The 25,026-nt window shown below is 34.7% G+C and overlaps 1 protein-coding gene across 1 annotated transcript in view; it reads left to right on the top strand.

The window, feature by feature from the left end:
- The window catches only part of VWDE (von Willebrand factor D and EGF domains), a 77,113-nt gene that overhangs the window by 9,690 nt on the left and 42,397 nt on the right, over nucleotides 1–25,026 (top strand). Inside the window, exons 2-11 of the mRNA XM_049641555.1 lie at nucleotides 361–545; nucleotides 3,119–3,350; nucleotides 12,601–12,666; nucleotides 16,423–16,670; nucleotides 17,222–17,311; nucleotides 19,285–19,429; nucleotides 22,021–22,238; nucleotides 22,487–22,560; nucleotides 23,982–24,252; nucleotides 24,767–24,975. Coding sequence (XP_049497512.1) covers nucleotides 361–545; nucleotides 3,119–3,350; nucleotides 12,601–12,666; nucleotides 16,423–16,670; nucleotides 17,222–17,311; nucleotides 19,285–19,429; nucleotides 22,021–22,238; nucleotides 22,487–22,560; nucleotides 23,982–24,252; nucleotides 24,767–24,975 — 1,738 coding nt within the window. The remainder of the gene's footprint in view (nucleotides 1–360; nucleotides 546–3,118; nucleotides 3,351–12,600; nucleotides 12,667–16,422; nucleotides 16,671–17,221; nucleotides 17,312–19,284; nucleotides 19,430–22,020; nucleotides 22,239–22,486; nucleotides 22,561–23,981; nucleotides 24,253–24,766; nucleotides 24,976–25,026) is intronic.

Here is a 25,026-nt window from a genome sequence, read left to right as displayed (position 1 = left end):
TCCTCAAGAGGAGGCTTATAGGGGCTGTAACTTCAGACGGAAAGAATGAAAAAAAACAACAACAACAACAAAAACCTATGTCAACAGTGATAACAACATTGACTGTCCAAATTAAATGAAAATAAAATTCTTGAAGCTCAAGTACCTCAAAAGCACATCCTACAGTTTGCTGACTGGATAATTGCCTTTATGAAAAGTGGAATACATCTTTGACTTACTAAGAGACCCTGACATTTCTGATGGTCCTTATGTGCAGTTGTGGATTATTTGTTTAATTTGGGGAAAGAATCAATTTTAATTGAGGACTAACCCATGTTAATGAAGGAAACGCGTACTTAAGATACTGTCTTTCCCTCCTAGCTCAGGAGTGCTCTCCTGGGGGACACCAGATTCTTCAGAGCCCGTACCGAAGTGTGCATTTTGACTCTTTGCAACTCCAGCATTCTCCCTTTCAAAACCTGGTGTGTGACCGGTCCCTGTCTCCCGGATGGTATCGGTTTCTCATCTTTGACAGACCTGCTGAGATGCCAACCAAATGTGTTGAGGTATTTCGACTCACTAAGAACTACATGTGCTTTTCCTTATGTATGTTTTCATGAGGGTCGAATCTTGTTACAACCAGTTTATTTCTCACTCTAAAATATTTTTTTGCTTGTGTATCAAGATTGAGTTAATCCAAAGAGGTATCTCCATGTTCCCTGTTCTCATGGTAATAGTAATAACAATGGTTAATGTTATGCTCATGCAGTCCACCAAGGGTTTTTACCTACAATATCTTATGTAGTTTTTATAATGGCTCTACAATGTAACCTGTCATCATTATTTCCATCATATAGCACAGGAAACATAGGTTCTTAGGCGAAACACTCCTACTAGAGTTACCCAGCTACCCAAACACCCAAGTTTTGATCACAGACCACCAGTCTCCGGAGCTCATGTCCTGAACCACACACAAGTAACCTGCTAACAGTAAAATAATGTGTATTCCAAGTACTTCATTTCTGGTCAGTCTTAAATAGAAGGTTCATTCCCCTTATTGTTACTCACCTTTTGTGAATTATGCGGAAGCAGGAATTATTTTCCCTTTTAAACATGCAATGTAAAAAAACTCAGTAAAAATATCCAAATTTTAACAATATTTAATTTTAATTGGTGACATGTGGCTATCTTATTTTTTCCTTTTTGTTTATTTGCTTGTCACTTTTGTGGCATTTTGTTTGTGATAAACAAAAAAAATCAGAATTTAAAAGTAAAATTTGAAGAAATTACAGGAAATTTACTACATCCTTAAATATTTGCGTTCTTTTTCCTTGCCTGAACTAACTATAATTGAATCTAGAACCTGACACAAATGTAAAGGTGAGATGATTCCGCTGGGTCTGTGCCCCCATGAGGAAGTGTTCTCTGCCCCCACTCTTTCATCTCCTACTTGAACCAAGGCTTTGCAGCATCGAACTGGAGAAGTGATTTTTTTTTTAACTCTACAGGATAATACATGTCTGTGTAAATAAATGTCTATTATAATGTTTAAAGTAATTTATGTGCACTACAGAAAACTTAGAAAATAAGAGACATTTAATAGAATAACATTCATTCATTCATCATCCACCCACATAGTCATACCTCCATTCACATTTTTCTGTCATTCCCTCTTTTCATATTGTTCTTTAAGGTTCATGCTACATGTTAAATTGCATAACATGCTTTTTTCAGGTACCATTAAAGCATTAACATTTTCCTATGCTGTTGAATATTCTTTAAAATTAATTTTGAACATAATATTCTATCACTAGTGTATTTAGTAAGATTATTTTTATAAGTAAAATTAGTGAAGGTTAGTATCTTTTTGATACATATAATTGTTTTTAGAAAATATAATGCTAATATTTCATTTCAGTAGCAGTAGATAAAAGTACCTTTTCTAATAATATTTATTTGTTTTGAGAGAGAGGAGAGAGAAGGAGACCACAGAGGAGGGGGAGAGAGAGAGGGAGAGAATCCCAAGCAGGCTCAGTGCTGTCAGTGCAAAGCCCGACACGGGGCTCAGTTTCATGAACTGCAAGATCATGAACTGAGCCAAAACCAAGAGTCAAATGCTTGACCTACTGAGCCACCCCGGTGCCCTTGTGATCTTAGTTTTTAAGTGGATAATAATATATCATTAAAATAAAACAAGTATAATAATGTGACAATATAATCCTATTAAATAATATTTCCTATTAAATTCTTATTTGTCTTATATTTTTAAAATTATTATTTAAACACAACTATTAGTCTTTTCCTTTATGATTTCCTTTGCTATTAAGCATGGGGATAATAATAATACTGAGTGCTATAATCTGGCTAGTAATTACTGAGTCATTGCTATGTAGAAATTATGTTGTGTACATAATTATGTTTATAGCTCACCATAGTACAGTGTGGTACATTCTGCAATCCACCTAGAACAAAAGGAAAAGATGGATGTTGAGTTCCTGTCCCAAGGTCATGCATTTAGCAAGTGTCTGGGTCCTTCCCAAGTCATATATAGTTTCTTCTTATTTTTCCTGGATTAGTTTTCTGTTTAATTCCATTTTCCATCTGGAAGTGATTTTGCTAATTGGCTTCAAGTGACGCTTTAACTTCCTTTCTTTCCCCAAATCGCCAACCAGTTGTTTCATCACCAAATTCTGAACAGTCCTTTCCTTCTCCCCTGATTTTTGATACCTCTTGAACCATGCATTAACTTCTTACATATACTATATTTAGTAATTTCAGAAGAAATCTCCAAGGTGAGTTTATCTTTTTGCTCTGTATTAAGATAACTTCAGATTCACCTATCTTACCTTAAAATATATTGCTATGATAGTAAGTTATCTGATACTGAATTTCTCTTGTTCATAATACAAAAGTAACACAGAATAAATTTAAATTGAGTAAGGTTATATTAATTATGAGCAATCTACCTTAAATTTAATATTCCATAAAGTTACTTTTATAGTACAGGTACAAGTTATTAGGTTTTTTTAAATGATAACTTAATATTTTAAAGGTGGTTCAGAAAAAATGCAAAGTTGATTTATCTATCACACGTGAAAATAACTTGGATTTTCAACTTTTGTTTTCTCTATTGCAAAAGATGAATCACTGTGGAACACAGGCCCCCATCTGGCTATCCCTGAGAGATTCAGAGACACTGCCTTCACCTGGAGAGATCAAGCAACTGACAGCTTGTGCCACATGGCATTTTCTGTTTAACGCTACAAAAGACTGCTGTCTTTTTCAAATCCCAGTGTCTGTAAGAAACTGTGGAAAATTTTTTGTGTACTTACTACAGCCCACTCAAGGATGTATGGGATATTGTGCAGAAGGTAAGAATACATGAGTAATATCCATGAACTACTTGTCACAGAACTGTGTGTGTTGCTCTGTTTGGGCCATTCTCTGGATAGGTTGTGTTGAGATAATACAAATCTCACTGAGTCTTGGTCTGCCACTATTGCTAGAGTGAAGCTAAATTTCTGGTTTAAATTGGCCAAATCTGTTTAGGATTCTTTACCAAGATCTTAAGATCCTCAGAAATATTTGCTGATGTGAAAGTATCAAAGCAGATTTCTTGCCATTCCTCCCATTGAACATAACGATTGAGTTTGTGAAAACTTCTTTGGTTTCCTCATGCCCTTTCACCCTTTTTAATTAAAGGATGAGGATGGTGAGTGAAAGATGTCATAGACTGTGGGTCTGGAGTTCTGTCTTGTCCAGCAAGAGAGCGGACGCAGGATTGAAATGCGAGAGAGGCTAATGTCAAGGAAGAGACGAGACACGAGTAAGGGTCCTTGCTCATTTTTATTAGGATCAGAAGGCTTACAAGCATGATGGACATGCACAAAGAGACTATGAAACCGTGAACATTAACTCATGGGTGTGAGGGAAAGGGGCTTTTGAATATATTTGGCGTTAGGGGTTTGGGTCAATACAAAACAAAGTCCTGGTGCCAAGCAGATGGTTGTTTACGGCAGGCATGAGTCTGTTTATCTTAGCTAGCCTAGGGAATAAGACAGAAAGAGCATGCTACCGTCAGGGTCAATAAGGCACCTTTCTTTTGCTAATTAGCTCCGCTCTGGGCAACTTTGCCCTGCTGCCATCCATAGCCCTCTTTACCTGTTTACCTATTTTGGTCCTTCCTTCCTGTGAAAGCAGCTTTCTGCTATTGTACTATGTTGGGGGCTGCTTCCACCCTGAATACCTAATCTTGTTTACCTCATCTTGGATGTTTTCATCCTGAAATTTCTTATTCCTATACCTTTGTCCTATACTGGGGGCCTTTTCCCTGTTTACCTAATCTTTGATGCTTTCATTCTGTGGCTTCCTATTTCTTTATGCCTTGTTAACCCATGGGTGCAAGCTCAGGGAATTCCTAAGCTTATTCCACACAAAAAGATATCATGCAAATGTGTTTTAAGTTATTTCATCTTTCATTCATTAATATTGATTGAATGTTTATCCTTTGCCAGAAATTATTTTAGGCCTTAGGGTTATGGTAATGAACAAGACAAATGAGATATCTTCCCTCATGGAACTCACATTCTAGTGGAGTGCCTCAGACATAGAAAAATAAACTGGATATGACTCAAAGAATAAAATAAATATCCACGAGTCCCTACTACATCAAGACATGATTAGAGAAATAAATTGATGGAAGAAAGGAGACAAACCTTCCTTAAAGAAGAATTGCAAATATTTGTAGTTAGTATCCCATATAGAATATGGGGCCTAATTCCTTTCATTTTGATTGTGAGCAGTATTTAGTGACTTGTTCCCAAATAATAGTGTATAGAAAGGAAAATAAAGTGATTTTATAAGGGAGAAACGTAGTAGACACTGTATTAACCAAGTGATCAAGGTTAATATCATGAGTGATAATGTATGTTGATATCAGTTACCTGCTGATAACATGCAATAAGATGTACTTCTCCTTTGTGGTATTCTTCCCTAAAAGCCATAACCCCAGTATAATCATGAGAAAATTCATACAAATCCAAAGTGAGAAATATTATACAAAACACCTGTGAAAAATACTCTTCAAAAGTGTCAGAATCATGGAGAGTCATGAGAGAGTGAAAAAACTGTCACAGATTGGAAAAGATTAGGGAAACATGATGAATAATGCAATATGATGATATCCTGGATTGAATACTGGAACAGAAAAGAATGTTAGCAGAAACTGGTAAAATCCAAATAGACTTTTCAGTTTATTTAAGAATAGAGTCCTAACTGGGACACCTAGGTGGCTCAGTCGGTTAAGCATCCGACTCTTGATCTCAGCTCAGGTCATGATCACACGGTTGTGAGTTTGAGCCCCACATTGGGCTCTGTGCTGACAGCACAGGGCCTACTTAGGGTTATCTTTCTCTCTGTCTCTACCTCTCTCTCTCTCTCTCTCTCTCTCTGTCTCTCCCTCCCTCCCCTTGCCCCGCCAAAATAAAAAAAATAATAATAATAATAATAATAGAGTCCTAAGATCAATTTCTTAGTTTTAACAAATGTATCATGGTTTTGTAATATGTTAACATTAGTGAAAGGGTATTATTACCAGGAAAGCTCCATATTATTTTTGCAACTTTTATGTGCATTTAAAATTACTTTTAAATAAAATTTTTATCACAAACTGAAAATAAAAAATAAAATTGTTTTTGGAAGCAAAATGTGTTATAAATTAGAGAAAACTGGTCAGTGCAATAGTGATTGACTGGCACAAGGATGCTGTCTCACCCAGAGTACCTGAAGAAGGTCTCTCTGACAGTTGATGAACTTGAGCTGAGCTCTGAATGAGGAGAATGAACCATCCATGAAGACATATGGGGAAAGAGCATTCTAGGAAGAAAGAACAACAAATGCCAGTGTCCTTAGACAGGTATGAAGATGGCTGTTCAGTGAACTGAAGGAGGAACAACATGGCAGGAAGACTGAATGGATGAGACTTCAGAGATGAGATCAGAGAAGTAGGAAGGGGACAGAATCTGTAGGGTATGTTGACTGTGGTAAGAACTTAGAGTTAGTCATAAATGCAGTATAAAGCCTTAATGGGATTTAAAATAGGTGAATATGATCTATGGATTGTATTTAAAAGACTCCATTGAAGAGGCTGTGGAAAGACAGTGGTGGCTCAAAGGTTGGGGAAGGAGGAAATGGTTTAGACTAGTGGCAAAGAGAAGAGGTTATTGAGTTGGAATGTCTTTTGGAGGCAGAGCTCATGCATTAGATATGAGAGAAGGTGGAAAGAAAGGAACCAAGGACAAGGCCTAGGTTTTTTGCTTGAGCAGCTGAGATAGGAAAGCAACACATTAGTTGGGGAGAGAAAAGAATGGACAGTTCTGTTTTGGTTTGTTATCTAAGAGAGGACATGAGATATACAGACATAAAATGCACAGCGGATTCGTGAGCCTGCCACTGACCATGTTGTTGACTAAGGATGTTGGAGAAGAGGGTAGTTCCCATAATACACCTTCATGGAGCTCACAATAGATAATTGAACTTAATAAGTTTTTTGGGTTTTTTTTTCTCTGTGCTCAATTATGACTGTGAACTCTTTGAAGACAATGTACCCTTTATATCAAGGTCTCATGACCTTGTGCCCAGTACCAAGTAAGGACACAACAAATGCACATTAATAGAAGTGTTTAATAGAACTAGTGACCCAACTCCTCAGATACAAGGAGCTCAAAATGTAAAGAAGCTACATAATGGTGATTTTTTTACTTGGACTGCTTAGACAGGAATGAAGCTGATAATTGAGGGATTTATTCTTGGTTGGGGATGGAGAAAGTTTGCTGATATGTGACCAAATTATGGGAGGAAACCAATATCTCTCTACTATGTTATCTGGACTCCTCCATATGTAGGAGACTGAAGATGCTAGGAGATACTGTTCTGGATTAGTGCTCTTAAACTAGGCCAAACACTTGATTTAGCGAACAATGACAATCGTGTTAGTAATACCTATGAATATTTTCATCTTGAGGTTGTTAGATTGTCCAAAAACAAAAAACAAAAAAACCTACAAATAATAGATATGGCAAAACAATGGCTAGGAATATACATGGAACCACAAATTGCAATGGGTGGTGTGAATGAGAAGATTAAAAGTTGCTGTAGGTGTGCCTGGGAGGCTCAGTGGGTTGAGTGTCCAATTCTTGGTCTTGACCCAGATCGTGGTCCCACGATCATGGGATCAAGCCCCACAATGGGCTCTGTGCTGAGTGTGGATCCTGCTTGGGATTCTCTCTCTCTCTCTCTCTCTCTCTCTCTCTCTTTCTCTCCCTCCCTCCCTCCCTCTCTCCCCTTCTGCCCCTCTCCCCCACTCATGTTTTCTCTCTCTAAAATGAAAATTAGAAAAAAAAAGTTGCTGTAGATGAGAATACCAAAGGTGAAGGAGGGTGAAATTTCTAATGAGGAACCACAGAAGAAAGCCTCTTCTGAGAAAAGGGCATTGACATTGAGAGTTTGAGGGTAAACAGTCCTGGGTCAGATAAAAAGTGTGGGAGACAACATCCCAGACAACAACAACAGCAGCATGTAAAAGGCCTTAAGGCAATAAGTGTGGTGTTGCTCCCAAGAGTGAAAGTAGCACAGAGATGTTGGATCGCAAAGAGTGAGCAGAGTATTACAAGACATGGGTTGGTAAGGCAGCAGGGTCTGCTAGTTAGGGAACTCTTCGTTTTATTCTGTGCTTTGAGAAGTCTTAAGAGAATTATCCTGAGAGCTTTAGCCAGTAAGTCTTCACATTTCTTACACAGCTGCTAGCCAGCTAAACCTGGTTGAAAGCAGTATGTTCAGGAAGGACAGCAACTGCTCAGTTAATAGAACTAATGTTATCCATTAGGAAGGAGAGAATCCAGAGAGATGCATCTTGAGTGGCCAAGGTGAGAGATTTGAAAAATGTCTTTTTAGTATTTTTCAATATTCTTGTCATCAAAATAGTTAATTTTTACAAAATTTCTAATAATATTACCAAGTATTTGTGGAAAATTGCATAGGTATTTCAATGGGAAAAAACCCAACAACATATCTACATTATTTTTTAAGAAATACTGATTACTATTAAAAATGAAAACAGAACTTTTATACCACGGAATATCATAAAAGCAATCACTTAGACAAAAATATTGTTTACATTGAATTTAAAAACTCAATACATATAATTTGCATTTTTTGACATGCTGTTAATACTTAAAAAAATATGTCTTGTTAATGTCATTCCCGCCCATTCATTTTCTCAAGTTTGAATATTCAAAAGTATTTCTTTTATTCTTCATATTCATGTCCTCCTACTGGTTTTAAGTAAAGAGAATTTCTGGGAGAAGATTGTTATTTTTTACTCTTTGTATATAAGTTATTAATCGATATACACATGAATTATCTTCTCTGATGTGCCAATAAAAGCTTACCTTGAAATACTATTTAAACTTGAATTAGAATTCCTGGATAGCAAACAGAAATGAATCACATAATCCTCTTAAGTGTCTTTTTCTCTTGCTTACCAAGAATCTGAAGCAGATGTTCCCGGCTGATGATGACTTGGCCATTTACAATGTCAGGCTGAGGTCTCTGTGAGTCTCTAGGCTTTTTCTTCACAGTGACAAGATGAAGGTCCAGTTTTTGCTCTTAATGTGCATTTTAGACAGGATAAAAGGGGAAGCCCAAAGGATAAAAAGAGAGCTTGTGCTAACTGGAACTTACCTCTCCTTAAGGAGCTTATTTGGAAGAAGTCTTATCACGACTACTTCAGAAGAATTCTTTGGCTTATCTCTGTCTTCAGAGGCAATCTGTGAAATCTCCTTTTTTACTTGGACATATTTCTGTCACCAGCTAATAGGCTATTGGATAGGCAACAATCCATCAGGTATATTTAGCTTAAAAATCATCAAAACAGGGGTGCCTGGGTGGCTCAGTTGGTTAAGCGTCCACCTTTGGCTCAGGTCATGATCTCACAGTTCATGAATTCTTACAGCCCTGTTTTGGGCTCTGTGCTGACAGCTCGGAGCCTGGATCCTACATCAGATTCTGTGTGTATGTCTTTCTCACTGCCCCTCCCCCTGCTAATGCTCTGTGTGTGTCTCTCTCTCTGTCAAAAATAAACAAATATTAAAAAAAATTTTTGAACATTATCAAAACAGCACAAATTAAAGAAAATTGTCACCATTTTAATATATTCTTATGACTTTTGTTTTTTATAACTTACATATAATTTTCATACAATTTATCTACAATTTCTATAAGGCAAAGAAGACAAGAAACGTTAATTCAAGATTATACTTAGAATCAATGCCATTCAAGCAAAAAGATTTATATATGTTACTGCGAAAAGCTCATTGGAAAATTTTTTTTCATATTTTCCATGTTTGTACTTAGCAAGGTGGTTATTAGGTCCTTATGCTATACAAAGAGGCATTATATCAATTGGAAGTAGGCCATGAGAAGTTGAGGACATATACTATATACCCTACAGCACCCACTAAAATATGTGTGTGTATCTAATAGCCAATAAAATAGATAAAATACACAAAATACACCTTTTAGAGATAAAGAAACAGGTGGAAAGTGCCAAAAGGACAAATAGAAAATAGCAACCTGATAGATTTAAACCCTAGAATATCAATAATTATATTAAATATATGTGATCTAAACACCCCAATTGAAAGTCAGAAATTTTCAGATTGGATAATAAAAGCAACACCCAACTATAACTATAGGCTGCGCAGAGAAGTCCATGTTAAACATAAAGAAAAATGAGGTTATAAATATGAGGAAAGAAAAGGATTGACTTAGGTACCACAAATGACAAGAAATCTAGAGTGGCATTGTACATATCAGACAAAGTAAATTATTGAGCAAAGAATATCACCTAGAAGAACAAGGGTCATTTCCTAAAGATAAAAGGATCAATTGAACAACAGGATAAAATGATTCTAAATACTTATGTACCTAATAACAGAATTCAAAATACAGGAAGCAAAACTTATAGATCTTTAAGAAGAAATAGACAAATTTATGGTTCATGTTGGAGATTAACACTCATCAGTCAATAATTGAGCACATAGAAACAAAAATAAAAAAAGTGGAGGAGAGTGGAAAGATTCTATCAATCAACTTGATCTAAATGACATTTAGAGACGATTCCACAGATGACAGAACAACCCACATTCTTTACAAGTGCACCAGAAACATTTACCAAGATAGATTACATGCTAGGCCCTAGAGTAAGGAAATTAGAATATAAGAAAAAGTTTGATGTTAGTAAAAAAACAACAACAACCCCTAAATATACTGTGAAAACAAGAGAGTTTACAGATCTGTGGGATCTGTAAAAAAAAAAAAAAACAAACTCAGTTTATATGTTAAGAAACTAGAAGCAGCACAAATGAGACCCAAAGTAAGCAGAAAGGAAATAACGATCAGAGTGAAAATCAATGGAATAATACACAAAATGAAAAAAGTAAAGGCAGAAGTTTCCAATATCAGGAATAAGAGAGGTGATAAAATACAGACTCTCCAGATATTAAAAGAATTATAAGAATAAAGAATTATTATGAATAACTGCCAATACATTTGACAACTTAAATGAAGTAGACAAATTTCTTGAAATACAAGGATACTAGAGCTCATTCAAAAGAAAAAATAATTTCAATGCCCCTATAATTGTTAAACAAATTGTATTTTTAGTTAAAATCCATTCCACAGATAAAATAAAACAAACAAACAAGAACCCTGGCCCAGATGGTTTGGGAATTCTTCCAAATAATAAAGGAGGAAATAATACCAATTTTACATAACTTTTCCAGAAAAATGAATAGTAGGGACCAAAAAACTTCTGTAGAGCCGACAATACTCTCAAAGTAAAAGCAAGACACAGACATTCAAGAAAACTATATCCCTCATACATATAAATGCAGATGGTATGATCATCTATTTAGAAAATCCAGTGGAATCTACAAAATAGCTATTGGAGCTAGTAAGAAGTAATACTGAAAGAAAAAAGATCAACATATAAAAATCATTTGTATTTCTTTATATATGTACTAGCAGGAATTTTATCTAAAAATACTAATTATAGTACCAACTATATGAAATACTTAGGAATAAATTTGGAAAAAGATGCACAAGACCTATAAAGTGAAAACAGTAAAACTTTGCTGAGAAAAATTGGAAAACTTAAAATAATGGAGAGATAAACCATGTTTATGGAACAAAGATCAATGTTAAGAAACCAATTCTCAAGGTAATTTATAGCTCTAAAACAGTCCTAATCAATATCTCAGCAAGTTGTTGTTTTTTTTTTTTTTTTTTTTGGAGATTGACAAATTTTCCTAAAATTTATATGGAAATTCAAAATATCTACAATACCCCAAACTACCTTGATCAGGAAAAGAGTTGGACAATTTATAATGACTTTCAGATTTATCCTAAAGTTAATCTGTAAAGTGTTATGTTTGCATCAAGATAGATCAGTGGATAAGAACAGAGCCCAGAAATAAATCAACACACGTATAATCAACTGATTTTCAACACTAAATATAGTCAATTCTTTAGAAAAAGGACAGTAGTTTCAACAAATCGTTTATACACAAATTTTAAAAAATGAACTGTGATCAAAATGCGTATAAAAATATAACTCACAAAAAGGGTGCCTGTGTGGCTCAGTCGGTTAAGTGTCGGACTTCAGCTCAGGTCAGGATCTCACAGTTTGTGAGTTCAAGCCCTGTGTCGGGCTCTTTGCTAACAGCTCAGAGCCTGGAGCCTGCTTCTGATTCTGTGTCTCCTCCTCTCTCCCTGTCCCTCCCATGCTCATGCTCTGTCTCTGTCTCTCAATAATAAATAAACGTTAAAAAAAAATTTAAAAAAGGTATAACTCACAATGAATCATTAGTTTGAGTTACAAATAACAGAAAACAAGTTGAAATAATGTTTAAAAATCATGAACTCTAAGGATTTTAGGATGTGTCATTGAATCTGAGAAAGAGTTAAATAAGAAGGCCTCAGAAGATACGAGCATTAGAGCACCTCCCATGAGGTTAGCAACAAGAGTTTATACACATTCCTGTAGAACTTCATCATTGACTTGACTCTGCTCTCAAGTCCTTGTCTCTCAGTTTAGATTCTAAATTCTTCCAAGAAGCAATCTGATGAGCCTGTCTTTGTTCGAGTAGTTACCTTTGTTCCAATGAACCTAGTTTGGCATTGGGTTATAGTTATTACCATGACAGCTGTCAACTCATTTCTGTAACCCTGCACATGATTATAGGGGAAACAAGTTCCACAGAAGTGGTTCAAACCAATTGTTGTATAAATTTATGTAAATTTTAGTTTCATTACTTAATAGTGTAGACTAAAATTTACGAAACAAGACATGAAAGCTGTAGTTGTTTTAAAATATGATTCCAAATTATCTCTATTTGATCTCATTCTGAAAAGGGAAAATTTTATTATAAATAAAAATGAGAATAAGTAAGTCTTAGTCTATTGAAACATACTTCTCTGAGGAATTTTAATTTCAGATATTTATGTATGTATTTATATCTTTATGCTCAATTGAATAAATATACAAACCTTAACCTTTTGCAGCTATTTCTGATGCAAAATTACACCCATGTGACCCTGATGAAATTGAAATTAGTGGTGACTGTGTTCGTAAGTATCAAATTTTATTTTTTTTAACAATTTATAAACTTACAATTTCAAAGTTGTTTTGTTCATTTCTCTTGAGAGAGAGAGAGCGAGCATGAGCAGGGGGAGGGGCAGAGAGAAAGAGGGAGAGAGAGAATCCCAAGCAAGCTCCGTGCTGTCAGCCGAGAACCTGATTCAGGGCTCAGTCTCACAAACTGTGAGATCATGACCTGAGCTGAAATCAAGAGTTGGACACTTAACTGACTGAGCCACCCAGGTGCCCCCATTTCAATGGGTTTTTATGTTCTGTAACTTACTTAGATGTTAGTTATGCTATTTGACTTCACCTCAGTCTCGTGACTATCAAAAATAAAAATCACTTTATCCTGCCTGTAAGGAATAGTCCTGGAATTAGCAAATATATGGAGTTGGGCGTGTCATACCCTACAGATATTGGTAGAATTCTTTTATGGGGAAATATTTGGCAGTATATCGCAACAATATTAAAAATGCACATATATTTGTCCTCAACAATTCCATTTTCAAAAGTCTAGCTTATAGAAATATTTAAAGAAGCATGTAAGTACTCTCTTTAAAACAGCATTTTTCTAATAATATGAAAAACTAAACTGCAAATATACAATAACTGCTGATGATTCAATATTTTTGGTGTACCCATGATAAAATATTCTATAAACAATATTGAAATTCAGGAATACATTCTTTGATATTAGTAAATATTAATAGCATACTGTAGTTAAGAAATCAAAATATGTAGCACAATCTCATTTTTATTTTCTGAAAGCGATTGCATTTATACCAAATAACTCTTGAAAGATAAACACCAAAAATGTTAATGGTACTCGTAATTTTTCTCCTCCTTCAAATCTGTATTTTTTTTATTTTCTAAATTAAATTTTTAGAAGTTGTTTACAAACTAAAAAAATCCCATGTCAGTATTTCTTAAAATAACTCTAAATAGATCGTCTAATAAATTTATGATATCTACTTTAAGGATGAGAAGAGATTAAAATTATTATTGAAACCTTAGCGTTTTTGCGGGATATATTGGTCAAGTATATTGATGATGATATGAGAATATAATAAATGAATATGGGATTGTTGACATATAATTAACTAAGGTGCTTGATAAAATAAACCATAATGACAAAAAACAAATCAGGATAGATTATATAATATTTAGATACCAGTTCTAAAAATTAATGTGTTTTGCCTTTGAAAACTACCCTTATAATAATGCTCAAAATAAGGGGTGCCTGGGTGGCTCTGTCAGTTAAGGATTTGACTCTTGATTTTGGCTCAGATCATGATCTCACAGTTGGGAGGTCAAACCCCAACATGGGCTCTATGCTGGGCGTGGAAGCTGCTTAATAGTCTTCTTCCCCCTTGCTCTCTGCCCCTTCCTCGCTTGCACTCTCTCTCAAAAAACAAAATAATAGCACTCAAAGTAAATCCCTCTGAATTGTTGTTCTATGTTCTATTCCAATTGTAAATGGATTTTCCAGCTCCTTTTTCTACTGTTCTTTAAACAAGTTATTATTTTATCTGAAAGTCTCAGTTTAATTAAACACTGTGATTTAAGTTCTTAAGAGAACAAAACAATATCCCTAAAAATAGTAATATTAAACATAAAGTATATTTGTTATACTTTATATATAACCTGCATAATAGGTTTGGATTATCTTTCTCATATACATATATTATAGTGAAATCGCTTTTCTTTTCTGAATAAGCAATAAATTTAAGCTATGTATGTATGTTGTACAGAAGGCTTATGCAATTATTGGAAAAAAATGCTATACAAAATCATACACAATCTGGGGAGATAACCCTTGAATGGAAATATTGAATCAAAAGTCAACAGCTTCAGGATAAAGTAGAGAATATGTTAACATATCCAGCAACTGTTAATATCAGAATTGACAAAAAGGTACAAGCAGAAATAATTTATCTCTTGTTTTTGCAAACTTTTCTTTTAAATATATATTGACAAAGTTTCTTTCCTCTACGTTGTTGTGAGCAATGATCTGTTTTTTCACCCAGATAGTTGATGCCATTTAAAATAGTGATTCAAAATTTTAATTTTCATGAATTATTTTCTTTTCAGTTATTGGTCATCTCTTACTTTAAATAATCATTTACATAGATAGTTCTTCCCTGTTTGGAAATAAGTTGAACTTCTTTTTCCTAATTTATGTAAGAGGAAATTTTCCCTCATATATAATTTTTTTTAAAAACCAATGTACTAAAGAGTAGTCTATTATTTCTTTCAAATGTGAACATAATGATTTGACCTCATGTTTAAGATGTTTGGCAAGGTATTTGTTACTTAGATTAGGAGTGCCTGGATGGCTCGGTTAATCATCCAACTCTTGATTTTGGCTCAGGTCATGGCCTCATAGTTTGTGAAATTGAGCCCCGAGTTAGGCTCTGTGCTAACAACACGGACCCTGCTTGGTACTCTCTCTGCCCCTTCCCTGCTTGTGTGTTCTCTCTCTCTCTCTTTCTCTTTCTCTCTCTCTCTCTCTCTCTCTCTCTCAAAATAAAAAAACAACAACAATATTTATTACTCAGATTAATTTGAAAAAAATTCATTTGCTACTCGGATTTTGTAATTGAATATCTAACAAAATAGCAAGTTAAAATATCTTCAAATACACAAGGTTATTTTTTCCCTTATATTTAGGTTAGAATCCCTCAGAGTTTTCAAAAATTTATGAGAGCACTAAAAAAATTACTTTTGCAACTATTGTAAAATGACCATGTATATCCTAAAAAAAATTTGTACATTTTAACACATGTTTTAAATGTTGTAAAATTTATCACTTGGATATTTTTCTCTTTTCTAAAACAAAGGAAATTTAAAAAACTCATTTAGAAACATTTTAGATCCCTAAATTTAATCTTACAAATGACCAGAGATGAAAATTGCAAAATCTTCCCAAGTTCCTAGAGAAAATTTCAAACATTTTTAACATCAGAAAAATGAAAAGAGTAAGACTGTTGTTTAACACCTGATGTATTTCACTCAACAGTTTAATCAGTCCCGTAATGAGCTGCTCTTTCAACCCAAAGTAATGATGGGTTGAGTTATAAGAGGAAAATAGTAAGCCTTTTGAGTTTACATTATAATGACTTTTTTTTTTTTTTTTAAATGTTTATTTTTGAGAGAGAGAGAGAGAGGAAGCAGGGGAGGGGCAGAGAGAGAGGAAGACAGAATCCGAAGCAGGCTCCAGGCTCCAAGCTGTCAGCACAGAGCCCGATGCGGGGCTGGAACTCACAAACCGCAAGATCATGACCTGAGCAGAACGAAGCTGGACATTCAACCGACTGAGCCACCCAGACACCCCTATAAATGACTACTTTTTAAGCAAGAAATTATAACGTGAAAAAAACCTTAATTTTATTTCTTTGTTCAATCTTTTAGAAAGGGAAATCTTTCATAAATCACTTCGAAGGAGGTGAATTACTTTTATGCTCAAGAGCTAGACTTCTTTCAAGGGTAGACACATCCAAAGTACATTAATATAAGCTTGATGAGCTGATAAGTTTCTCTGCTATCAATATTTCTGTGATTATTGGGTCAAAAATAAAAATGTGCTGCTTTGCTGATTGCTAGATAATAGTTATCTTTCTGAATGTATTTTACTTTTCTTAATATAAATCCCCGAGCCGCAGTCTCCATGAGCTTTCTGCTTGTCATTATCCATTCTTTAAGATGCCTGATTGATGACAGATTATGCATTTTTTTCCCCTCAGGTCAGCGGTTTGTCTCAGTGCCACCACCGCCCCCAGGAAGGCCAGAAGTTGTGGTGGAGCTGATTGAATCCAGGCTTTTCTGTAGGTGTGCTTTTGATGTTTCCCCTACAAGCACTTCGGTGGGATTTCTCATAACTTGGTCTAGGCTTTCTTCTCAAGAAATCAAAGAGGAGCTGAAGCAAGAGACCACAGTTCAGGCATTCTCTCTTTTAGAGCTGGATGGAATAAATCTCAGACTCGGAGATAGGGTATGTTCACATTTTTTTTTCTTTTCGTGAATGTATTGATTTTAAAAAATGAGTTTTTTAACATATCCTAAAAATACCTTCATCCCCACAATACCAAGCACTAATGTTTTTCTTTTTCTTTTTTCCTTGGCAATTGTGCCAACTCAAATGATATTGGATGAGTCAGTATCTTAATGACTACATATGAATAGCTGCTGTTACCATTTGCTGAATTATCAATGAACCCTTATAACTTGATGCCTCTTTCTGGTTTTAAAATGATATGTTTTTATTCTTGAAAAATATTTTCATTTTTTTAATGATGATGTCACTTATCCACTTTTAAATATATCTTAAATACAAAGTCTACAACACTTTGATTTATGTTGAGGTTTGAATAGGTAATATTTTTAAATTGTGGAATTTTTCTCGATTTTCAAGCAAGTTTTCAAATTGTTTAGTTTCTTATTATCTTTTATGCACAATCTACTATAAGTACTTAATTACAATAGTTTACACATATTTTCCCCATAATTGTATTGCTAAATGATTATTCATAACTGTGTTCATAGATATTCTGTAGTGCTTCCATCTTTTTGTTGGAGAATCCACATGTACAAAGCTTAGCCATCGAAAGCCAAGAATTTTTTGCAGGCATTAAGGTATGTAGCCACGGGGATGGATCAGACAGATTACTTCTCTATCACTGTGTTTTCTATACTGTGATCTGTGGATGCTGGTTCCAAGACCTCATCACAGACTGAACACTGAGATCCGAGAGTCTATATTTTTGAAAAATTACCCAAATAATTCTAATGCACAGCACTGTTCGAGGGCCCCTGTTAATGAACTAAAATTGGAATATACTTGCATATTTTTTGAGAAATAGCTCAAAGTAGAATAAAAGTGGGGCACTTGGGTAGCTCGTCAGTTAAATGTCTGACTTTGGCTCAGGTCATGATCTTACACTTCATGAACTGGAGCCCCGCATCAGGCTCTCCACTGACATTGTGGAGCCTGCTTAGAATTCTCTCTCCCTCTCTTTCTCTCTGTCCCTCCCGAATTTGTGCTCTCTCTCTCTTTCTCTCTCTCTGTCAAAATAATTAACTTAAAAAAATTAAAAATGAAAGCTTTGTTCCCATAATTCATTCTATCACATGTCTAAAAGTTAGATTATTGATATTTAGTTAGCATGCAGGTCGGAAGACGAGTACCAGGTCAGGTACTGAAGCCTCTGACTAGAGTAAAATTGACCCAGAAATCTGGGCTCTATGAACTGTGAAGATGGAGGTAACTACACAAGGCAATGTCTGTGGTCACTGCTGGTATCATGGGAGGTCCAAGAACAGGATCTGCTGCTATTACAGCAGATGAGCAGTCATCCAGGGAATCCAGAAGTGGTGGAATGAATGGGGCAATATCATGAGGTCTAGACAGACAGGCACTGTACACCCCCTGTGGTCTCAGCCACAGGACTGGAGTTTGACCTGGACTCATCTCTAGTTCAAGGACAAGATGAGACAATCAATAGATTGTGTGAATAGGACTCATAATAGATTGTGAGAGCCTAGACAAAAACTGGTCTGGAGAAAGTCCATTTATACACAGTAGGGACCAAGGAAGGAGTGAGAAGAGTAACCATGTTGTCAGAAGAGTATAATCACAGTAGGAGGAGAGAAGAGCTCATACCTCAGGGAGGCAGAACCTTTGGATCTCCATTGGTGAACACTCAGCAAAAAACATCCGGGTCATTGGTCAGCCCCCAGGAGATGTTTCTAATTAGGCTAGTAGGGAGCTAGCCAAGAATTCAGACGGAGTAAAAACTTCCTGCCTCAAAAAAGGATTGGCCCGGGGCGCCTGGGTGGCGCAGTCGGTTAAGCATCCGACTTCAGCCAGGTCACGATCTCGCGGTCCGTGAGTTCGAGCCCCGCGTCAGGCTCTGGGCTGATGGCTCAGAGCCTGGAGCCTGTTTCCGATTCTGTGTCTCCCTCTCTCTCTGCCCCTCCCCCGTTCATGCTCTGTCTCTCTCTGTCCCAAAAATAAATAAAAAATGTTGAAAAAAAAAATTAAAAAAAAAAGGATTGGCCCATGAACTGGGATGGGACCAGTCCTAGACTTCAGTAGTTAGTAATCCAACTAAGGAAGACAGAGGCTGCAACATAAGCTTGAGATATTTGAGGTGACAATGATATTTTGATTTATATATGCAAAAATACTTAGATTTCTAACTTATGTTAAGGGTGATATTAATCTCTCAGAATAAACACACTCATTTGTGAGTCAGTAAATGTTAACAAACAAATGAAAGAATATAGGCTTCTCTCTGTCTGTGCCCATTCCCCAGTGCCCATCCCAGAACCAGAATCATCAAGGCAGACTCCTACCAGACTGCCTACCATGTTGGGGAACCAAGTTATCCCTCAGTTCAGGGCAGTACAGTGATTCCGTGTACTCTGCTATGTGCTAATGTTTTTAAAGATTTGGTTTTAATCTTATTAAATTGAAAATTTCAGGGCTTAAGTTATTACTCCCAGCTTATTTAGAAAAATAGGAGCTGTTAAGAAAAATGCTCTTGTAAAATTTTATCTTAGGAATAAATTCTATTTTGATATGACCACATATTTTCTTATACCAGTTACACCCTGAATTAAGCACTATATCAGAAGATGGGAAAGAATATCGCCTGAAGATAGAGAGCACAGTACCTGTCATTTGTTCTGAATTCAGTGAGCTTGACCAGGAATGCAAAATCTCATTAAAACTGAAAACTGTTGATCAAGGTAATACACTAAATTCACTTAATTTTATTACTGGATTTCAAATAATAATTAATGCTTTTTTTTTCTTCTAGAAAAAGTCACTGGAGAGTATGCATATAATGAATTATGTTGTGTGTTTACATCAAATTATAGCTCAGCCATATTAATGATATGGGTCCATATTATTGACTGTCAAAACAGTCTATGTTGCAATTCACATTTATCCCTCCTGGGCTCATAGCATGTATTAAAAAAAAAAAAAAACAGTGATGAACAACTCCTCATCATCATCTTTTTCTTCCTCCTTTTCATTCTCATCCTCCCACTTACTTTTTTCTTTGCTTTGTTTTCAGAGATGGAGAGACAAACTGCTCTTTAAGATTTTCCAAATACCCCTAACTAGGGAGGTATGATATGTTATATTAACATAAATTCAAGCTTATGCAACATGGGTCTCCTAATACAGTCTTTATACTTCTCTCCTTAATGTAAGCTTGTGTTTGAGACCTTTTGTTATAAAATTCTATTTAAATTACAAATTACATAGATTGTGTGATGCATGGCTGCACATATGTCACTGTCACAGCCATATAGGGAGAGATGAAATTCTCCCAAAGGACACGATAGATTATGAGAGGACAAAGCATGGATGGCGGTGATTGGGTTTAGTTGAATTCTGTTTCTCCCTCTAAGACTTTGAGGTAGAAACCAAAGCACATAAGAGATATATAAATTAGAATATGACTTTTAAGAGAGATTCTGTTTACATACCTTTTCACCATAGGACATAAAATTTTATGTAATAAATACACCAAATACGATGTGTCTAGGTCTTCAGGTCTCTATTATACCTAATTAAATCAGAGAAGCAAAGGATAAAAATGTTTGAAGAGAGAGTCCCATGGGAATGATACACCCAGAAAAGAGATGGACATACAAATAGAGAGAAGCATTGGGAGATGCTGTCTCAAGACAGGTGACAATAAACAGGCTTAGGTAATAAATGCCCAGCCACTCATTCAGATTTCAGGAGCATTGTGAGCAACACTGTGTTTTGAAATTCAGCACAGAAATATGCAATTAAACCCTCTCTCTCAGACTGTTTGACATAATTTTACTTCAAACTACGTGTGAAAAGTATATTTGGTAAATTTTACTACAGCTTATGGGGGAGAATAGGAAAAGGATGATGTTAATATGACCCTTTTCAAACTTGTGTCAGGCAAAGATTTTCTTCAGCTGCAAGTATACTTTAAACTATATTTGTGTGCTCTCAATTCTTGCAGCAAGAAAGGCATTATTATAATAATACAAAAGCAATATATATCTACATTTTAGGAGTTTGCATGTCCCTGCTATTTGTCAGTTAAAAATAATTTCCCTTTTTTTCTGGAGGAGAATTTCTGGATTTCATTCTGGATTTGCTTCATCTTATCTTTTTTTAAGTGTATTTTCATTACATATCTACTTCCACAGAGCTCAAATGGGTATCTCTTAGTGTATTTCCACAACTACTATGCTGCTTTTTCACAGGCTTATAGAGAGCAATACTTGTCCCTCATACCGTGGACCAGGGGAAATGATGTCAGGGGTTATATCCAAGCCAGATATATTCCACAGTGACTTTAGGGAGCCAGCTAAAAATTTGGATGTTTCTGTTATTTTTTATGTGCATAATAACAGTATGCATTTCCATGGAAAAAAATGCATAAAGAGGAACTTTTTTTTTTTCAGTAATTTTGAATCTAGTGCAGTGTCCTACATCAGACCAATATAATTTTACACCTGAAAATCATGTGTGGAAGAAAAGACGATAGAAAAGTTTTCAACAACAGCCACTTTTTTCTAGATCTCAGAAGGATTTTGTAATTACTAATAAGATATGATAGCAGACTTCCCTTGTTACCGGTTTTTGAAATAATCTATCCTTTTTGTTTACTTACACAAATTCCTGAAGTTCCTTTCTCTCTTCTGTTACTATTTTTTTTTCTAAATTATTGTTTTCTGTCCTTTTTTCCATAGGAAAGGAAGCTTCTCAAGGTTCTGAATATATTGAGACATTTGGGAGATAAAAAGCAATAGAGAGTTTATTACTTGTGTGGAATTACTTAATTTATTTTAATTTTTCTATTTTTAAGTTGATGATCCAATAATCATCTGTACTAATAACCATTGCTATCACTCAACGATGGATAGAACATGAGTACAAACCCTATGAAATATTACAGATATATCTGGACCCAAGGCACAATTGATGCAGAAAGACATCAAACTTTGCTTTTTGGTGGTGAAATTATGATTTTTTTGCACAAACAATAAATTTTATATATTGCTTTGAATTTTATGAAGGTGCATATGGATTTATAACCTTATTGAAAATAGTACTATGTATACATATATATTGAAGTTGATTAATTACTTATAAAAATCAAATAGAGTTCAATACCTTTAGACAAAATTTACACATTCAGACAAAATTACAACCATATTTTTTAAATAAGAGAAAATGAGAATAATATCTCGATTCAATTTTCCATGTTAATCAAGTTATTACATGCTTTTGTTGGTATATTTCCTTACAAAAATTCTCAATGTATTTTTTCACAAAATAGGTACAGAACAGCTAGGTTTAAACTTGGCACTGTCTTCCTGTCACGTGGACCTTCACCAGACATCATCCTGTGCTAATGGATCCTGTAACCATGCTTTTGTGTCCTTCACTGCTGTAACAGATTTTTCTCGAGACGGAGATAGAATCACAAACATTGTAGTGGAACCTATAGTTAATGAGGATTTCCTGTGGAACAGCTACATTCCAGACAGCATCCAGGTTGACAAATTACAAAAATATCTTCACAATTGAAGCTTTAAAAAAGATATATTTATTTGAGCTATACATCTCATAAACGTTTCATTTCAAAATTACTTAATAAGTTTTTTCCATTTTAAATGATTCAGTTTTCTATAACTATGATAAAAGCAATTATTTGAAAATTCATTGAGATTGCTAAGCTATTTATTGTATGTCACTAAATACAATTAATGATAATATTTACCAAAAATATCTTTGCTTTTAAGATCAAAGTAAAGGATGTCCCAACTGCTTACTGCTATTCATTTACTGACCCACATATAATTACATTTGATGGCAGGTAATTTCCTGAAAGTTTTTTTCTTTTAATAGTTTTTGCTTCTTTTGGAATTTGCTGTTGTTTTGTTTCTAGTCCTATTCACAAAGATTAGAAAGGAAGGCATGTATAGATAACACTGGCTTGTTTCAAAATACTGATTTATTTGTGTGAAATGTTTTTGCCTTAAACTTTAGCTTTTGGTAAATATACAGATTTGTAGTGAGTCTGTATTTGTAAAAATGAAGATTCTTACAAATATGAATAGTCATTTTAATTTGATCATTCAGTTATTTTTAATAATGATTAAAATATTTGCTCTAGAGATATTTACTATATTGCATTTCTGCAAGATACTGAAATAATCTTTTTGGTTTAGGCAAGATGATTAAACTAACACAAAATTATTTAAAAAGCTAAACACTTCTAAAAAACTAAACACTTCTAATTCATGACAATGATACTCAGGGGGGAAACTATTGTGGCTATCATAAATACCTAAATATCTGCTTCTAGAATGCAAATGAAATGGGCTAAATGGCCAAAAAGTAATCTAAGCTATCTTGCTATTAATATCTGCCTATAAGGATTTAAACTCAGTTTATACTCTTCTGGGGAATATGTGATTTTAAGATGTCCCTAAGAAAATTTTAAGAACACCTCTTTGGTGAGTCAAAATTTTCTTCATGACATAAGGTAATTTATTCTTTTTAAGATCTTTTTTTTTTTTTATTTTTTTGGGGGAGGTTATTTATTTTTGAGAGAGAGAGACACACAGTGCGAATGTGGAGGGGCAGAGAGAGTGGAAGACACAGAATCTGAAGCGGTTTCCAGGCTCTGACCTGTCAGCACAGAGCCCAACGTGGGCCTCGAACTCATAAACGGTGCATTCAGACCTAAGCTGCAGTCAGACGCTTAAATGACTGAGCCACCGAGGCACCCTTCTTTTTAAGATATTTTTAATGTCATCATTGTCCGTAAAATTATTCAATATTGAACAAATAGAGATAGAAATCCTCCATAGCAAGTGATACTCTGAAAGTTTGAACAAGTATTAAAAAGTAGAAATTGATCCCACCTTCAAGAATCCTTTATGGTTATGATGAAAACTTAAAACTTTTAGTGGAAAAACCTCCAAGAATAGTGGGATTGATTTAATCAGCTATAATTCAACAAGATTAATTGTGCAAGGAGTGACAATCCCTGTTCTAAATGCTGGGGGTGTGGCGGGGCATAGAACAAACGTGCCCTCTCTCATGCAGCTTACTTCTATAAAGCAAAAGAGAGATATGCATGATTAATAAGTAAAATACATAGTGTATCTGAGTAAACTTATAATAAGTAAGTAAACTTATAAATAAGTTTAACACACATTGTTTGTGCTTAATGTATTATTGTGGTATTTTATACCAATTCTTAATGCAGTTGATTTTTATTAATGCCAGGGTATATGATAATTTCAAGACTGGAACATTTGTGCTTTATAAGAGTATGTCACGTGATTTTGAAGTCCATGTACGCCAGTGGGACTGTGGAAGCCTTCACTATCCTGTGTCCTGTAACTGCGGGTTTGTTGCCAAAGAAGAAGGTGATATAGTTACTTTTGATATGTGCAGTGGCCAGCTACATGAATCACAGCCATATTTATCTGTAAAGAGCCAAGATGCAACCAGCAATATCAAGATAAGTGAATCTTACTTAGGAAGAAAAGTCACAGTATGTATGATTCTTCACGGTTGAAAGTATTTTTCCTTTTTTTTCCTACAGATTTTGGATTGATTTCTGAACTTGTTTTCATCTCTGTTAAATTAAGAGTTATCTTTTTTTTGTTTTTGTTTTTGCATTAGGGTTTTTTTCCCCCTAAATAAAGCTTTAGGGGAAGGATCTAAGAAGGAATAATACCTTTTTTCAATTTTCTGTACACATTTAGACACAACATAGTTAAGTCTTTGTCAAATCTAAGCAGCCTTATTTTAAGATTTCAATATGCTAACTTGGTAAGTTATTCCTAAAAAATATTTTTCACAGTGCCTAATAAATCATATATTAGGGATTAAATATATAGTTAAGAATAAATATTCAGGAATAGTTAGAAATATAGAGTTTTCATTCTTGCATCAAGATATATTGAACATATATAAATAAATTCAACACACTGTTTTTATTTAATGTATTTAATGTGTTATTTTATACCAACTCTTAATGCAGTTGATTTATTTCTGTATTGCAGATCTGGTTTTCTTCTGGAGCATTTATCCGTGCTGATCTTAGTGAATGGGGCATGAGTTTAACAATCCGAGCCCCTAGCTTAGACTATAGAAACACTTTGGGACTTTGTGGCACCTTTGATGAAAACCCAGAAAATGATTTCCATAATAAAAATGGAACCAAAATTAGTTCAACTTTTAATGATTGTGTTGCTTTTATTAATGAATGGAGGTAAGAAAGTAAATTATTTTCATTTGTTATTGTATTCATGTTAGAGTTTAA

The sequence above is a fragment of the Panthera uncia genome, chromosome A2, assembly GCF_023721935.1.
Source record: "Panthera uncia isolate 11264 chromosome A2, Puncia_PCG_1.0, whole genome shotgun sequence".
Taxonomy (NCBI): domain Eukaryota; kingdom Metazoa; phylum Chordata; class Mammalia; order Carnivora; family Felidae; genus Panthera; species Panthera uncia.
This window is presented reverse-complemented; position numbering and strand designations above follow the sequence as displayed.